The following is an 18204-nucleotide window of genomic DNA, read 5'->3' as shown; positions in this document are numbered from 1 at the left end:
CTCTACATATGGCACGACCTGCATAGAGGGCGACCTTTGAATGAGTTTTGAGCAAAAACTGATAAGTGATTTAATTTATTTATAAAGTTAATGTTTAATATTTTTTATCAAAGTGAAGTGTTACGGTATCTCTCAATTAACTCCCTATTAACTTCCCTGATATATTGTTTTATATTCTATATAAAATTAAGGTTGCACAGAGAGGAGGGTAGGTGTAGTCTGATATGAAAAGTGGGTCTTGTGAATGTAGGTCTGTAAGACTGTGTGTGTCTCTGTGTGTAAAGCAGGCTTACAGTAGTAATCCTCTTCACAGACATCCATCTGACTAGCAACAGGACGAGGTACAGACACATAGACACACAAACACACAGGAAGGGTTTGTTAGAGGGAAAGACATTTTGTCTTGTTTTTAGAAATACAATAGGTCATAAATGGGCCATCGTCTCTAATCACATATTCTAATCCTCTGATATCTAAGAAGTCTGAGTGACATTGTTCATATCCTAGGGTGGGGCAGCAAATCTTTGTGCAGTTGTTGAATGTATTACATTCCTTTCTTTTATCAGTCATTAAAACAAGGAGCCTTCTCCAGGAAGTTGTTTCCCTCTGTGGACATTATTCGTTCCTGAAATTTGTCATTACTGCTTCCTGTCTGTGATGTCACCATTTGGTTAATGACAGAGAGGAAGGAGGACATTTATACAAAAATAAACCAGGAAAAGCATTTTAAAAAGGCATAATGAGCCTGTAAGAGCAGGCATAGTGAGTTATGACTCTGACTCATGCGTCTCACAGGGCAATGCTTTTATGACCCACAACATGACATCAAAGTATTACTGTGACACAAAGTGTTGACTTTTTTTATAATGCAGAGACTATGTTCTTCACCACAACTATATTACAATGTTTTTAAACAATGAATATGCTAAATAATTTGGACTGTGCACAAAACTGAATAAAACTACCACAACCCCAAAAGATAAAACAGACCGAACAAGAAAATGTTATTTGTATTTTTTTTTATTTTGGCATTTCTTTGTTTTGCATTTATATTAAGCAAAGTGCATCTTATTTTCTTTTTCTCATCAACACATTGCACAATACATAAATAATGATGCATATAAAACGTCTTCATATTTACAACTAATATATTTATATATAACAAATACATTTTTCGCTTCTTATTTAATTAAATCTTAGTCATTTATTAAACAAAGTCCATCAGAATTGTATAGTTTCTTCTTCCTTTAAAACTTTTTTCTGTTTGAACCTCTGGAACAAAAAGGGAAAGAGGGTGTAGTCCATTTGTGAGGGGGGAGAAGAGGTGAGGAGGGTGTAGAAGATGAGGCTGCTATCGCATGTTGAAAATGACTTCCAACCAGCATGGGCAGCTACTGATGAACTGTCTGGTGTAGCATTGTCCCCAGCCTTTCACAAAGCTTATCTGCACCGTGAAGCCTGTGCGAGGCTGCTGTGTGAACTCGTGGTCATTCGGCCTCTGCAGGGTGCCGGCTTTGTCATAGTCAAAAGCTTTGATAGAGAAACCGGGGAACACCTTGTGCACCAGCAGCGTGCGTGAGTCCGGGTTGTCCAGTGTGGCCGACTTAATGAATATGGGATAGCAGCTGCGGTTGTAGACCCACACCCCGTCTGGCTCACGCGTCAGCTGGATGCCATAGCCGATCTTGGCCCGCACCATCTGCACTAGCTGGGACTTGTTGTCGGAGCATAGCTGGCCCAGGCAGAAGCCATTCCCCTGAGGTAGATCATAGAAAATGTCCAGAGAAGGCTCCTGGACTGAGTAGAGGCGCCCAACGCGTGTCTTCTCCTCCCAGTATGCCACCACGCACCAATGGGCCCGTTCACCAGACTCCTGCAATGCCAGGGAATCTAAAGGAGGAAACACAGAGAGAGAGGGAACTGGTTAGACCTGAGGAAAGGTGCACAGGGACAATATGATTACGTTTAAACATCAATAAAAAACAATGGTCAAAAAGTAAAAAGAAAGAATAGACAAAGCATGAGTTTGTGGTGAGGATTTTCTACATGTCTTTCTAATAAAAAGCAAAGGATACACCAAACTACTCAAACACCACTGCTTTCCCACAACTTCTTCCTTATTCCTGTTTTGGGAAATGGGGAATTTGCTTTAGTCAAGAGCCAAAACTAAGCTGTCATCCTTAATTTCTGCCATACAGGAAAACCATGTTGGAATTCCTGGACTTCAGACAAGAGAAGCAACTCAGACACTGGCAGGCAAGTGTCTACATGCAGTACAATATTTGTCTAAGCATTAAATGCTTATCTTCTGTCTGGTTTGCTGTATTTTTGTAGCAGCTTGGCCAATAATTTACTGACGTCAACCAACTGTCCTGATCGTCTCTCTATGGCAACAGGCTTCACCCTGTTGCAGGAAATTAGAAACCATCTTTAAATTTGTGTTTTACAAAGATGAGGCTATTGTAACTGAGAAACAGCAACAATAACAAGACAAGGGACTTTCTGATAAACACAAACTATTCCATGTCTACAGTGAAGCACATGCTGCTTAGCTGACAAGAAAGGCAGGCTGTTAAGTCACAAACCCTGGTGTCTGAACCGTCAACAAGCTAGGCCTCTCTAGTCTTAGGTTTCCCCTGAGCGTAAAAAGAAGTGTAGCATTGGCCATGCTCCAATTTCCAAGCTCCCCCCCACCTCCTCCCTCTACAGTCTCCCTTTAGTGTGCCTCCTGCTCAGTCCCTCTCCCACTTCATATCTCTATTCACAGAAATCTGGCTCCCAGCTACTCCAAGCTAGAAAAGTGGGAGCCAGTCAGGCGCAAGGGAAATAGAGGGAGACGCGAGAGGAAAGAAAAAAGGGGGTGGGGTGGGGAAGAGAAAGAATGCTTTTCACATATTTTATCTGGTAGTTTTGCAACTTTGCTTCCTCTCCTGATTTGTAAGCATCTCTTGTGCTTTTAAGGTCGTCACGTAATTGCAGCAGCTTCTTTCAACAGTGTTGTCTCTTCCTCTCGCACACACACACACACATACACACACACTTCAATCCAGCCTCAATGAAAGACACATTTAAGGTTTAAGAAAGGTTTAAGAGAGGAAATATATGTGAGAGGGGAAAAAATGAACAGAGCTCCTCTCAGAGTTATTTCAGTTGCTCCATCAGTTCCCATCTGACTACAGCCCCCCCCCCCTTCTTGTTTCATCCTGCGGTAGCTGTGAATGTAACCGGTAATTTGGAAGGTCCCGTCTGAGACAAACTGCAATGTTAATGTGGCAGGATCTCTGTCAGCCTGAGTGGACTCACCTCGGCCTGTCATTAGCCTTCATTAAATGCAGGGAGACGGAGGGAAAAAAAGGAAGAAAAAAGACAACACTGGGAGAAGAGAGACAGAAACAGAGCAGAGTGGAAGGAAGGGGGAGAAAAACTGAAAGCATGCCTTCCATAAAACAAGAGGGGCTGTGTTCTTTGAAGTTGGTCAGAGCCGAGCCTCGGGGAGTTTATCGTAAATCCCTGCTCATGGGGTGCTGGGGGAAACTAAGTACCCTGCTATCTACCTTAGACTAAATGGAGGAAAAAAAAGGCATTTATCTTTGAGATAAGAGACAGAAAGTATCTTTTGTGTCTCAGGCAGAGTCTTCGATCCTAACCGGGGCTTTGCTCTCTGGTCTGTTTTACATCAAGAACAGCCGGGGTTGATAAGCAGAAGGACGCATTGGACTTTCTTAACAGTTGACAGAAGGCCTGCTGGTGGAGCTCACCTGTGGGGCCTTGTGTGTGTTTGTTATTGCTGAGAGAGACAGGGCCTGGCGTCAGAGGTCATTAGAGCGGCTGCCTGTCTGCGCCTGTCATTGCAGCTTGAAAACACCCTGTTATTCAGGACTACAGAAACTGCCCGGCTTCCCCTCCCTGTTCACCTTTTTTCTCCTCTCAGAAACTCAGAGTGGTAAGCGAGAAGCACAGAGGAGAGAAAAGAGAGGATGAAAGCAAAGCACTGAGGAGAGACCAAAACATGGGGAAATATGCTGGGAAAAAGATTCAGCTATTAAATCTATTCAAGTACTTTTCACATGTAAAAATACTACATTACAAGCCCTGCCTTGCTAGAGAAAGATAAGATAAAAATAATATCCCAACATTTTGTCACTAGTTGCCTGTTTTTTCAGACTGTCCCTGACTGGCAAAGTCAGACTCTCTCATAACTTAAGAGTGTGAGCCCAAATTTCTAATGACACTGGTCTCACATCAGGGATATTTTTTCAGACTTACTGCACAGACACACGATACACTAGAAAACTCCTATTGTAGGTCTACTGCTTCCCATAAGTACCTTATTAGCAAGTAAGCAGTATTTTTATACCCACTGGAACAATAACACTAAGGTTAGTAATGTTCAAACTATCCTTAAACAGAACAAAACTTTTCTGTTCAATATATCAGCAGGGAGAGAGCGAGACAGGCAGACTCCTCCATCTGTGGGGCGCAGCCTTGTGAAGAATATGTTCACAGCTTGTCCTGACAGCAGATGAGCTTACACCTCATGAGTAATAATGTTGAACAGGAAACACACACACACATTAATGCAAGTGGCCCTGTATCAACACACCTTGTTCCAAGTGCAGGGCTCATTTAACTGAATTTAAATTTTTAACACACTGTGTGTTTGAGTGTGAAGTGTCTGCTTGTTGGGCTCCTCGTGTTACAGTCTGACGGTATTTCAGGTGCTTCCCACGTGTGTGTGTGTGTGTGTGTGTGTCAGAAGATGATGATGTCGTCAGAGTGTCTGTACCAAGACTGTGTTCCCATCAGCTCCAGCTCCAGCACATGAACCCTTACAGAGCTGTTCAGTCTAGTCTCTGTCTGTACATCTGTCTGTGTGTCGGTCTGTTTTCTGGATGTCTGCCTATCGAAGCATTAGTCCATCTATCTGTCTGCCGCCCGACCTGCTTGTCTGCTCTGTGGCCTTTCAGTTCGTGTGTCTCAGGCCTCTCCTCATTGGAGATAAGCTGGCTAGTCAGCCGCCTGAGGCCATCTGTCACCCAACCCTTTCTGCTCGGCTCCTGTCAGTTGTCTGCTCCTGGTCTGTCCTATTCTGGTTTGTCCCATGTGGTCCACATGTAACTCCCATCCAAAAAAACAAAAAAAAGACTTTCGCTGCTGTTGAGGGCAGTTAAAACATTGACAGATATTTGCAGAAAGATATTACAACAGATTGGTGTTAAGTGTCAAAGAATTTTTGCAATGAAAAAAAAAAATACTAAAAAAACTGCCAGACGCAGCTGGTGATAGGCAATGTGGATGTTAGCTATTAGCAACACTGTGCAAACAAAAACAGCATATTGCTCCTATATTGTCTATGTATTTAATGGATGGATCCACTTATGCCCTTATGGGGGAGGGGGGTATTTTGCAACAAACCAGGATGCTCATCAGAGAACTACTGTAAATATTTGTGTGCAAAATAATCAAACCATAGCACAAGGAATAAAGACTTGGCAAGCAGACATACACACACACTGCTAGGTCCCCTGTGAATTTTAATGGTCCACAGTCTTAAAGAGAGGACGCCACGCTAGCTGAGACAAATCGACATGGTTGAAGGGAGGAGGGACAGCTGAGGGGGGGAGGGGGATAGGGCGACGACAGACTGGGTGTTTTTCTCAGGGCCAGGAACACAGTCTGGAAAGGTTAATCATTACCTCTATCTGACTCCACACACATCAGGTCTCTACTATTCGTAGAAGTCAGCACAGTCACAAACTACACCCTCACGTACACACACATTTTTCAACCTCAAGCACTAGACATGACACTATGAACGTTATTAAATAGTGAGGACGCTCCTAAGGGCTGTCTCATATTGATTCCTGAGAACTGTGTGTATGTATGTGTGTGTGTGTGTGTGTGTGCGCGCGCGTGTCTCTCTCTCAGTTCAAAAGTGTAATGACAGTGCCATCATCAGACACACATGGGGGCTGAAGAGAGGGATAGGGAAGACATGATGGAATCAGCTCGATGGGGAAGGAAGGACTCTACATAATGTCTTCTTTTCTAATTCAACACCCTCTCTGCAGCCAAGGAAAGTCTATTCCAAAGGTCACTCTGAAAGCATTCCTTTTGTTCTCTCTGCTGTGCCATACATGTTTGTTTCTGTATGTGCCGTTCTTTCTTGGTGTTCACAAACATATTTGGCCCCATTGATATTTTGAATTAAAGTATCTGTCCAGTGAAGACATAACAATGTATGCACCAAAGCCGTAGACCTGTGTTTTTAACTGTTGAAAGAAAAATAACTCCAGCTGCTCCTAAAATGACAATAATTTGTTACTACTCCTGTCAGACTCACGACAGTTAAAACATTAAAATTAAAATTTGATGCAGCAGAACCATTGATATGGATGGTGTTTGTACTCCACAAATTGATCTTTTCCTGTCAAAACCCATCACCCACATCACCACAATGTTTCTCAACTGCCAGGTGTGTAATGATAGCTGCAGCTAATATAGATGAGGAGCAAGCAACAGAGGTTTGTAAACCTGTAGTTTTCAGACCCAACAAATGGTGATTTATGAGGAACTTGAGGGCTTATTATACTTATACTTATACTTATTATCAAGCATACTAGTCTGGTGTATCTAACCTTATTAAAATGCATTCTTTGCAAAGCAACTTTGGTGAGTAGCTAACAGCGGAAGTGCCTCTTTAGGGTGGCAGGTTACACAAGAAGAAACCTAAATAACCCTGATGGCAGGAAAACCACACAGGGGAGTGGCACAGTTTCGCTATCTAGAGATCTGACTCCTCGCAGAAACAAAGATAGAGAGAATGAGCTGCAGACACGCCATCTCTAACATGAACCATCCGGCCACGATCGGGAGGAGATAAAGGGAAGAAATGTTTACCTAATGCTTCCATCTACAGTATAATTTCAGAGTGGACATTTTTTGCTATAATTACACAATCCACGTGTCTTTATGTCGCACAGGAATGGTGTTTTTCTCAGTCTTAGATCAAATAAAAGGCTTCATAATTAGAGAAGCATTTTTCATTTGGATCCACATTATCACCATAGTTTTTTTTAACTGAAGGACATTTTGTTCGCCTGTAACACCACCTTCCTACTCCTGCTGAGTTATTATTCCAACACTTCATCATGCCGAACCCCCTTACACACACACACAATCATTCCTTGCAGCCCAGATTTCCCAGGGTGACAGGACAAATAAACACTAGCTAGTTGCATAGAGGGTACCAGGCAGTCTGTAATGATGTCATCAGCTCACTTTGGCACATGAGTCTGAAGATAACCTGCAGGCTCTATATCTTTGAGGCATCTACAAATGCACACACACACACACAGAGAGACAGGCTGAACAATCATCCACATTGTCGTGGCACTGAAAACACCGTGGGAACTAAATAAAGAGACAGACAACCAGCAGAGCCAGTTGTGTGTGGCCTAAGCCTTTGTTGTGTTGTTGCCTTGTTATTAATAATTATGCACGGCTGTTTGTCTGTGAACATGTGTGTGGTAATGCCAATGCTGTGGTCTGTACTAGAGATGTGGCTTCAGACAGGGGTGAGTCTGTTGCTGAGATAGAGAGACAAACACACACACACACACCCTCCAGTCTGAGTACACAAGAGACAAGCTGCCTACATGAATGAGCAGGCGGGAGGGTGGAGGGATGAGTGTGTCACACACGAAATCTGACACACACACACACACACACACACACACACACACACACACAGACACACACAGGTTTACAGGAATGTGTCTCCACTCATTTCCATTTCAGTCGTTATCCTGCTAAATAGGGTTTTTTCTCTCTCCCTTCCTCTTTCTCTCACACACATACACACACAAACATACACACACTCCCTCTCTTTCATATATTCATACATTAAGGTAATGTCAAAATCCACTTCCACAGAGTGACTGCAAACCAAAACAATGTTCATCTTGTTCTGGGCTTCTCTCCAGCTCTGGCTCGGTGCCATGTCGGCATAGCCTATCTTTCAATCAAGGGGCTATGCTAAGGTAAGCTCATGTTTTTAACTGGAAATGTTATCTTGATGCTATGCTGGAGAAACACAGCATAAAGCATCTGAATCTGAGAATATTTTCCTCTATCCTCTCCTGTGTTTTTTCCCCTTCTCTATATCCTCCATGTGCTGTTTTTTCGATTTGTGCAGCATAATGACACAGGGTGGGGAACAGAGGACAGCCAAAACCAAAATTAAGTCCCTTGCCAAGAGGCGGCTTGGCTGCCGTGCAAGGAGAGGAAGTGGGGAGTAATGAGAGATCCTGGCCCGGCACGGAGTGGCCCGGCTCTGTTCTGCTCTACTCGCTGGCTAAGGCACAGCCTCCAAATTACAGAGAACAGAGCCGAGCTGCCGGCCATCTCTCCCTCCACCCAAAGCCGCCATCTTCTCTACCTCTTCATTCCTTCCTCTTAATGTTCAAAAGAAAGGGGGAAAACACATAAATAATAATCACAAAAGTAAAACAAGATTCAGAAAAAACAGAAAAAGTTTTACTGTTTAGTTTCTCTGTAGAAAGTCACCTGGCTGTAACAGCTTGAACAGACATTTGAGTCTTCTCATAAGTGAAATAAATGTTCATTCTTCTCTTGTTTTACTCCCTCCTTCTTTTTGGTTGGAGCACTCCAGTGTTTGTTTTCTGTCAAGATGAGGCCTCGGCTGCCTCCCTGTCCGCTCACCTTTTCCTCAAAGACATGAGGTCATATCCTGCGCAGCCCTTTCCTTTCCATGCTAACCCAAACAAGGTAGGAATGCAGAAAGAGAATGAGAGAGGAGGGAGACTGAGGGTGCTCTGCTCTTGAGCACCCACCCTCCCCCCAAAAGGGTGTAACATGGGTGATATGTGATTTAAACCTCACAACCTATAAACAACGTAACAAAACCAACTTCTTGCGCCGTTCTCAATAGACTTAGACCAGAAATTAGCTCTTTCTTATCCATATGACACCAGAAGTAGTTTGATTTAATGAGCTAGAATGCCAAGACTAAATTTAATCTCTGTCACATCCCCTGATGAAGCTTATACCTCCAGCCAATTCACTAGATGACTAATTGACTGAGAGGTTGGCCGACGGTCTGTCGAGCGAGGTGACTGGCCGGTGGTATAAGAATACAACTCAGCCTAAATTTAACCAGCAGTGGGAGGAAGCGCCTGTGTGACAGTCGGCCGTGCGCCAGGGCTCGCACCAGGTCATTCTATCTGCCCATCTGTGTGTATGTGTGAAAATGTGTGTGTGCGTACATGTCACTGCAGCCCGACTGGATCCTCTTACACACAGGCCCTCTGGGTCAGTCCCTGATGGCACCAGCAGGCATGCTGCCACCTACACACACACCAATGCTGCACATCCAATAACTCACCTCTAAAGAAGAGTTAATGCATATATGCACTAAGGCAGGGTATTGATCTTCAGTAAATTTTTGGACTCTGTGTCTACTTTGTACCAGCACAACTGTCTTTGCTCAAAGAGTTCTTTTTCTTAAAAATAAATAAATAAATAAAAAACCTTGTCCCAGATTTCTTAAAGCTGACAAAATGGACATCTGGCTACATGGGTGCTACTTGAGCTGCTTATAAATGATCTAGTCTCTAGTTTAAATATCACTTAACACTCTGTAGATTCATATCCAACAATCCAGTGCCCTCTTAAACCTGACCTGATCTCCCATTTCCAAATCTCTCTCTTGATCTCTCTCTTCAGTTCCTGGGTGAACCTTAACCCCTGAGCTAAGCCCTCAACCCAGCTCACACTGAGATCAACACCCCGACACCCAGCTCCAGGCTTTCAGCCATTAGCCCCCCTCTACTCTCCGTTTCCCTCCTCTCCTCATCTCCCTGCTCTGTTCCAAGCTGATGACGTGAGCCAGCAAGAGGAGCTTTGGAGCTGGTAGCCTGGCAGGCAGCCTAGTTTGCATTTGCGCTTGTCGCTGTCGCAGTTCACTTAACTCCTTCCAGCCTGGATGGTCTTAGATTTTTCCAAGATGGAGAGGAGGCACTTTCTTTTTCCTAGATGTATGAGGATCTTTTTCTTGCTAAAGTATATCTTCATGGCAGGACTAAAGCCAATTTACTAATTCACCATAGCTTTTTCTTAAAGCCAACAAGCACCCAATTACCCCACTTCAATGCAAAATATCCAACTCTTGCTGACTTCAAGTCTTTGCTACCCTCTTTCCTACAAAGCCGCCCTCCTCACTCTTTCGTCTTCCTTTCTGTAAATATGTCTGGAGAAGAACATAAAAAGGGCAGCATGAGTGAATTAGAAGGTCAGCAGCGGGCCTCTGGGAGAGCCATGTTTCTTTTGTCAGGGCCCCAGAGGGAGGGGAGCAAAGGAGGGAAGCAGGGAAGGAAAAAGTGTGTGTGTGTGTTTGTGTGTATAAATAAATAAATAAATGAGCAGCCCTTTTTTTAGTTTGCCAGGGAAGTCGTGAGGGCAGAGCGCTTCACCCATCCTCATCTACCCAGCCTTTTTCACCTCTACTGCTTTTTCTGAGGAGGCCCATTCACTGGAGCACTGGCCACTGCTGCCATGTCATCCCCGCCAGGAAGTAAAACAGGGGAGGAGGAAAAGGAGGAGGCTTAGCATGTATGCTTTTCTAAGGAAGGGAAGGAATAAGAGAGGGAGCATAGAGGTGCCTGTTAAGACTCCAGTTCTTGGGTTTCACCATTTGAACTGGGACTAAAATGTGTCTTTAGTTAATGCACAGAGGGAGAGAGGAGAGGATTTTGGTTCCACTGTTCTTGTAAGCAATCTCTTCCCCCATCTAAGGACACACACACACGTACACATATATGCAGGCAGGCTAACCCCTCCACCCCCACCACCAAACAAAGGAGGGGGGAAAATGGGCAGCGAACACCAACTGACATAAAACAGGCTTTAAAGGCCCAGTAATGAGAACCATCTGAGGCAAAGGAAAGGAGAGCACAGTACAGAGCAATCTTACGCAGTGGAGCACAAACTCCTTCTCTCATGAACACCATTTTATTCTGTATCCTGCGGACAGGGCTCTGGGTAAGGAAGGCATTGCTGCCAAAGGGGATTACGAGAGAAAAGCTGAGGAAGCCTGAAACATGTCCTGCATGAGAGATGGAATAAAGAAAGGCGCCCGTGTCTTGCTCTTACCCACACACAGAGCCCAGTGGAGAGTTAACTGTCTACAAAGACATCCCCTGTATGCACAAACACACCCAAACAAACATTCGCATGTCAGTTTAAGCCTCCTTTTGCTGCTTTTTTCCCCCCACAATACCACACGCACAGAGCACATTCTTCTCCAAACAACAGTTTGTCGTGTTTGTCTTCCATTACAACATGACACGGAAAGGGATGAGAGGGAATGGGAGAGGAAGAGGAGAAGAGAAGAGCGTTGTTCAAAGAGCCAGGAGGGAGGAATTCATGTGGATGTGGGAGAAATACACCACCCTCTTTCACTGGCTTTTTATTACAGAGGGGAAGAAGGGGCCCCCACAATCACTGCCTCATCATCACAAGTATGGAGCAGAGATGAGAGTGTGTGTTAGGAAGAATGCATGGGAGAAGGGAGAGAGAACAGAGGAGGAACACAATATTACTGGCAAAGGGAAAATAGTAGAAAAGTCAAGCAAATGGGTAGAAAAAATAAGAAATGTCTTTTTATGACAATTTACCTGAAAGCCCCACAGGGGCTGAGTATGTTGTTTCCCCAGTATCACTGGATGAAGGTACAGATTCTGGAGAATCTAGAATAAAAGACAGACTTTGAATTAGTATTTTGTGTGTGTTTGTATCTGTGTGTGTGTGTGTGTGTGGCAAAGCAGCAGCTGTGAGGCCGTCAATCACTCTGGTGAAATCAATGCCTAATGAAGAAGCCGACTATGAAGCTTACTCTCCCTCTCTCTCTCAGACACACATACACGATTTACAGCAAAGAGTTTTCAGCACCCCTGATAATCCCCCATAATCCACTGCTTCAGGAGGAATGTTAGCCACACACCTCTGCACAGATGAGCTGATCTGGAAAAAGCTGTAGTTTCTTTGCTAATGACTGAGTTGAGGGGTTGGGATTGAGACTCTGATCCCTGCTCAATATCTAAATACAGATCAAATATTAGAAGACTGAGTGCAGCACTTTGTGTTCTGGGTCTCCCATTTTAATTGAAATAAGGACTGGTCTGATAATTGTCTCCTAATGATCTTTCATGTTTTGACATTTTCATTAAAGACAGAAGATAGAGAAAAAGTTGAAAAACCTTTGCAAATATGACACATTCGAGCTAAATCGGATATCTAAGCCTACACACAATAAAAGAAGATATTTTTCTAGCTCAAAATAAGTTAAATGTTTGTGGGTGGCTGCCTTGGAATTTAACATTTTAGTAGGATGCACACACACACCATCCTCCTAACAAAAACACCGAGGCAGACCGAGTTTGGAAAGGCCTTGAAAGCGGTTGATCATAAATTTCCCTAATGGTGCAAAAGCAGGCAGACAAGACAGAAAAACGGGTCAGTCTTTCTCTCCCTCTTGCTCTCTTTGCATCCTAATACTTAACTCCTACTAAGACTTGAAACGTGGACTAGTTTCAACATGACACCTGAATAGAGCTAGAACAAAACTGCTATGTGTGCTGAGTAGAGCAGCACACCACTGAGAGCAGGCTAGCTCTGTTGCAGAGCTGCTGCTGGTAGCCTGGTATTACATTCCTTTTGGTGCACGTCAACGCTGCGCTACACCTAACATCCATTCATCCAAAGTGTGGGGTGGTGGTCCCCTCCATTCTGACAGAATTATGGCTCTAAAGTGAAGTTTTCTGATGGTTGTATGGCCAACCGCACCATTGTTTTGCATTTAATCTGATATGACAAAAACCAAGTGACCATTTGTGTTGTCTAATAAAGATGGATACAAAGTGAAGAAGACTCTGGCCATACTAGTGTGCAAGTATCCACTTATAGTGATTCTGTTGAATACTTCCACTCTCTAGCTAACAGATCGTTTTCATTGACCTGATGTTTGACCGAGCAGAGCAGTCATCTTTCATCATCCAGGAGCGGTTTCAGAGCAGGCCCTGCCACCCTGCCCCATTCAAACTCTGTGGTCTCAGTAACGAGATGCATGGGCATAGCCCAGCCTGCCTTGCTTTCATTGGCTGCCAGCAGCCTTGCCCTGGTCTCCCGGGCAACAGTTCACAGCTGACCACAGGAATGAAGGGGCATCAGAGAGAAAGAGCTAAACAGTGTGTGATTTATATTCCCCAGAGCTGAAACAAGGTAGCATTTTAAGTCTGGGCTGCTTTCATATTGACCGCTGCTGCTGGAGCGGACAGGCACCCTGACACATATAACCCCACTTCCTGCTCATTGCAGTCATAAAACCATCATAAAATCCGCTGCTCTTTCACTTCATGCTGATTTTTTTTCCCTTTTACAACATCTGATAGCCTTCTAAAAGTTAACTAGACATATTTTTGAAAGTCATAATGATTTAACACAGCAAAAACAAGCAATAGTACAGCAATACTACAGAAATTAGTAATAGCCTGCAGACTGACAGCCCCCTGAGGCACGGGGGGGTGACCTGTCTTTCTGAATGATAAGCTCATCTGTCCTCTATGTGTGAGCATCCTCTAGCTTGCTTTATTGTCCTATTAATATACAGTGTCTTTACCCTCCTTCAGACAGACAGTTTCCTTTGAACCGCAATTGCAGCTGCACTGACTTAATGCAGCTAAACAAGGAAATAGCATGACAGGTGAGCTAAAGTTACAAAAACATATAGCTTCAAAAATATTTGAAAAAGTGTCAAATCTCTACTTTGAGACAAACAAGGGATCTGGTGATATTTCCGTGTCTTGTTCTGTTGTTGTTGGCAACGATTAATTCCCACACAGTCACACTAATTCAAGTTTTTTTTTTCTTCAGTTTAGTTTGAGGGGGGAAACGGGTTGGTAACATGAGTCGTATAATCATTTCCTTTGTCTGCTTCCAGCTTGCATTTCCTATTTACCTTCTTGTTTCCTTTCATCTGTGGAAAGACTCCAGATGAACTTGTGCAAAGGCACTGCGCTAACTTTATGCTGAAACGGACGTCACATCACTAAAAAGCTGACAACACTTTTGATCAATTCTGCTTGATTTTTTCAGGTAAAACAATTACACAATATCACTAAAGCCTGGCAAATAAAGATGACAAAGACAGCGAGAGGGTGTGTGTGTGAGGGGGGGGGGCTTTGAAGAACCACAGCTGCAGCTGCTATGACTTCCTATTGTTTCCACTCACTGAAAGCCACTTTCTCCTTCTCCTGACTAACTGGCTGACTGGTTGGCTGACTAGTCAATGTTTGACTCCGTGCTTTTCCTGCAATGACAGACACACTTCCAGGCAGGGTTAAGTGGCTTAGCATTTATAGCTTTATCATATGTTCTGCAACTTGAAGAGAACTGTTTTCATTTTGCAGAGCGAAAAGGAGATTGGTCTTCCCTTTTTCCCCCCTCCCATTTTCACACTATTCTGACTGAAAATATAACACTTCGTATCTGACATGAAAGGTGATGACATAACCTGATGCCACTTTCCAGCACTGGGGAATAGGGTGACAACCATAGCAGCATGTGGAGTCTGACACAGGTGGAGGTGAAAACAATTAAGCAAGACAAAAGATTACAAATGTCCGTGAAAGACATTACAATGAATCACAAATCTTCCATAAAACCAAAACATCCACACCGAGATGCAAGGTGGTGAAACCTTAATCTGCTGATGAATTCAGCTGATACGGGCTGCCTGGCTCCAGAGACACTGCCGTCTGCCTGTTTCTCCCTGTGCTGTGATTCACAATAGATAGATGGACACACAAATAAACAGCCATACAACCACCCCCACCCCCTCTCACCCTTAGACACACACACACACACACACACACTCTATGCCCCTGGTGATGTGCCAGTCAGTCTATAGCTGGTATCTCAACTTTGTGCTGCTTTGTCCTGGCTGCCAGCCATGCTAGAACTGCGCAGCCAGCCAGGCGTGCCACTCCGACACTATCATAAATCACAACATAACATGGAGACATTTCCTACACATACACACACACAAATGCACTGCTGGGGTAGTATGTAAGACTATATGCATGGGTAATGTCAGACATACACACATGAATTCATGAATACAAGATGGTCTTTTGGATGTGTATGTTTTGCAGAAAAATGTACTTCAAAGTAAACATGCATTTATGTAGATCAAGCTCACCTGGTGGTTTAAGATAGTCCATGGGATAGCGAGAATATGGAGGAGGAGGGGACTCTGCATGGAGGAGAAAAAGAAGAGCATGAGAGAAAGCAAAGGGAGAGATCTAAACTTTATGATAAGTGTTGTCATTCTTTAGGCAAAAGGGTTTGTGTCTGTCAGCTCAGCCTGGAGAGGCAGGGAGTGAGGCTGCCCTGGCGGCTATTGCCTTTCATTGGCAGGCAGATAAACAGGGGGCCGCCTGGCGCCAGGAGGGCCACTATCAGCGTCTAGGACAAACTGAGATACGGGCCTCTTTTTGCTGGGGACGCCAAGCAAGCACACAAACGTTCACACACACACACACACACACACACGCCTGGAAACTTCACCGTGGAAAGACTGTAAAGCCCTGACTGTGAAGCTTTGCACTTTGGAAATGCCAAACGTGATCTCTTTTTGGAAATAAACATATTTATATTTTAATAACGCAATAGATTATGCTTGTAAAAATGGATGACATTTGAAAATAAATTACTGTAGCGAACCACACTCAAATACAGTGATAACACACTTTGACCCTATGGAAACTCGGGACAACTCTGCCAATGGAGGTGATGTCATTTGGACTAATTACCCCGTTAGGAGCCTGGTAAATCTTTGACACAATGTCACGCTGTCTGAAATTGTATAGGTTTTAAAATGAGGCCCAGCCGCCAGAGACTTAAAAGCCAATTCAGAACTTTTGGTGTGAAGCTGAGGTTATTAGAAATCATGCAGCTCACCGAGTTCACAAAGCCTGCTCATGTGGTGCGGGTTGCAGCAAACGAGCTCCGGGTTGATTTTCCCGTAGGATTCACAGCAAGACAGCCTCTTCAGCTCCGAGGAATGCCTGAGGTCCGGCCACCTGAACACTTTGTAGAGCAGCATGGGGAGAGAGTAAGACTGTTGACCCACTTTGGCGTCCACTTTGCTGGGCAGGAGCAAACAGGGGCTCCTGGCACCCCCCTTGGACTCCACCGCCTGCAAAAGCACCTCTAATTGTTTCTCTTTGATCTTTTTCAGTATCGAGTGAGTCAACGCTTTCAATTCAGCCTCCGAGCCGGCGTTGGACTTGGCCACCTTTGTCGTTTTGCCCATGCAGCAGCCCCCGGAGCCATGTGTCCCTCTATCCGCCTCCCCGTCGCCCTCCACGGGCGCACGGCTCCTCCAGATTCGCCGGACGAGCCCCGATCGTTTGGTCCTAAACATGCGGGACGAAAAGAGGGTTTCCCGGCTAAAAAACGAGCATGGTGTCCGCAAATCATGAAGATTCCGGGATCCGAGTCCAGGCGATGACAAGCAGCCTGAGAAAATACGGTGGAAAAACTGGGAGCTGGATAAGCAGAGGAAATCTGTAGCATACGCCAGTCTCCGTTGCCTTCTCTTGCAGACTAGATCACCGAAATGCAGTCGAGGTTCACGGGACAGTCAGCTTTTCCTCCGGGGATGAATAACCATCACCTCCGGAAGTTTAAGACTGGGCTTTAGGAATGAATCTAGGAGCTTATAGACCTCTGTAGAGACAGTGGGAATCTGCTGAAACACAGCAGCATGTAGACTGAATGTGGTACAATTATTCACTTGGGTGATGTGCACCTTAGTGCGGTCGACTGACCCCCTTAAACGCTCTCAGTGTCAGTGTTTCAGCACATAAACAATGTCAAAACATTTTTCTATTAATGCGCAAAAGCTGTAGTGGAAATTAGACAAATTGGGGCCTAATAAAGCCTGAAGGGTATCGCAATTATCCCATGAAAACCGAAGCTCGCCGCCGTGTCTTGAAGAGCATTAATCCCCCAAAAATCCTTGATCCGACAGCACAGAGTAGGGTTCTCTCCAGAAGGCTCGAGGAGGCTTTTTTATCCGTTATCGTCTCAATATGCCACTCGGTCTGCAGAGGATGTGGTCTTCTGGCAGGAGCGAGCCTCGTTTAGGAGTCAGGGAGCAAATCTAGGAGCTCTAACCCGAGTTGAGTTGCGTTTGAAAAGCCAGAGAGAAACCGAGAGAGAGAGAGAGAGAGAGAGAGAGAGAGAGAGGGAGGGAGAGACCCTCGGGTTACGTCCACGCACCGAGCCTTGTAACCGATTTTAGCAGCAGATGCCCTCACGATAAAATAATCCAATCTCTCACACGAAGTTTCCGTGTCCGTGTGGAAGAAGGCGAGCCGACGAGTGATCTCCAGGGGGGTAAAAGGCTCTGTGTCTGTAAATGAGGCGGATGGTTTTGGGTGCCCTTGCTCCGTCTCCAGTCTCCAGTGCGCATTGACGCGCCCGGTCACGTGTGTGTCTAGACACCCTGTCGCTTAAAAGAAATGTGATTGTGTTGCGCAAACAACAGATCAAGTAGAGCCCACAGCGCGCGCGCACACGCACGCTAACACACACACATACACACAGTAAGAAAGTCAAACGTAAAGTTAGGAGTAGAATAGGAGGAAGAGGTTTGGAACCTTATAACAGGACAAACGATCCAAAGACCCAAATTAAAGAACTTCTGTTGAGCTTTTGAATGATAAATTGGTGATTTACTGCGTAAATATAAATTTAGACCAGGCCCTCTATACCACAGAGCTTCTTTTCCATTCTCAAGCCCATTCAGCCAGTTTTAATAATCCCTCTGTTGCCTTGTGTGTTTGATCACTCTTTCATTTGCGCTCTCTGTTCATTTTAAAGCAGGCATGGGGTAAAGGTTAACAAAATGAGCTGGAAATCAGTCAGGTCTGTGTGGGGCAACAGCCTCTGTAACATATTCTTTCCCGTTTACTGCCCTAAAAAACACTTTTGCTATTGTCATGCTGACCCAGCTTGGTTTTTGCTTGTTTTTTTGTTTGTTTTGGGGGGAATTTTTGCCCTCTGTTAACCGCTCAGGAAGCGTTTGCGGCAGTATTTTTTTATTTTATTTAACCCAAC

At 44.5% G+C, this 18204-nt stretch overlaps 1 protein-coding gene across 1 annotated transcript; it reads right to left on the bottom strand.

Moving 5' to 3' along the window:
* Positions 1-1000: 1000 nt before the first annotated feature.
* On the bottom strand, positions 1001-17572 carry smad7 (SMAD family member 7). Its single transcript, XM_067484199.1, has 4 exons — positions 16039-17572; positions 15278-15331; positions 11697-11768; positions 1001-1890 (listed from the first exon to the last, which is right to left on the bottom strand). Exons 1-4 carry the CDS (start codon positions 16502-16504, stop codon positions 1352-1354), a joined length of 1131 nt encoding a protein of 376 aa, XP_067340300.1. The 5' UTR covers positions 16505-17572; the 3' UTR covers positions 1001-1351.
* Positions 17573-18204: the final 632 nt, after the last annotated feature.

Source organism: Channa argus, chromosome 18 (assembly GCF_033026475.1).
Source record: "Channa argus isolate prfri chromosome 18, Channa argus male v1.0, whole genome shotgun sequence".
NCBI lineage: Eukaryota > Metazoa > Chordata > Actinopteri > Anabantiformes > Channidae > Channa > Channa argus.
The sequence above is the reverse complement of the archived record's forward strand: the minus strand, read 5'-3'. Positions and strand labels throughout refer to the sequence as shown.

Bases quoted from the DNA above. Each gene is read 5' to 3' on its own strand.
- smad7 (XM_067484199.1), bottom strand. From the start codon at position 16,504: ATGTTTAGGACCAAACGATCGGGGCTCGTCCGGCGAATCTGGAGGAGC. The intron at 15,332-16,038 runs GTGAGCTGCATG...TCCTCCATGCAG, and splicing joins GAGCAGGCTTTGTGAACTCG to AGTCCCCTCCTCCTCCATAT. The intron at 1,891-11,696 runs GTAAATTGTCAT...TTCCTCCTTTAG, and splicing joins AGCCCCTGTGGGGCTTTCAG to ATTCCCTGGCATTGCAGGAG.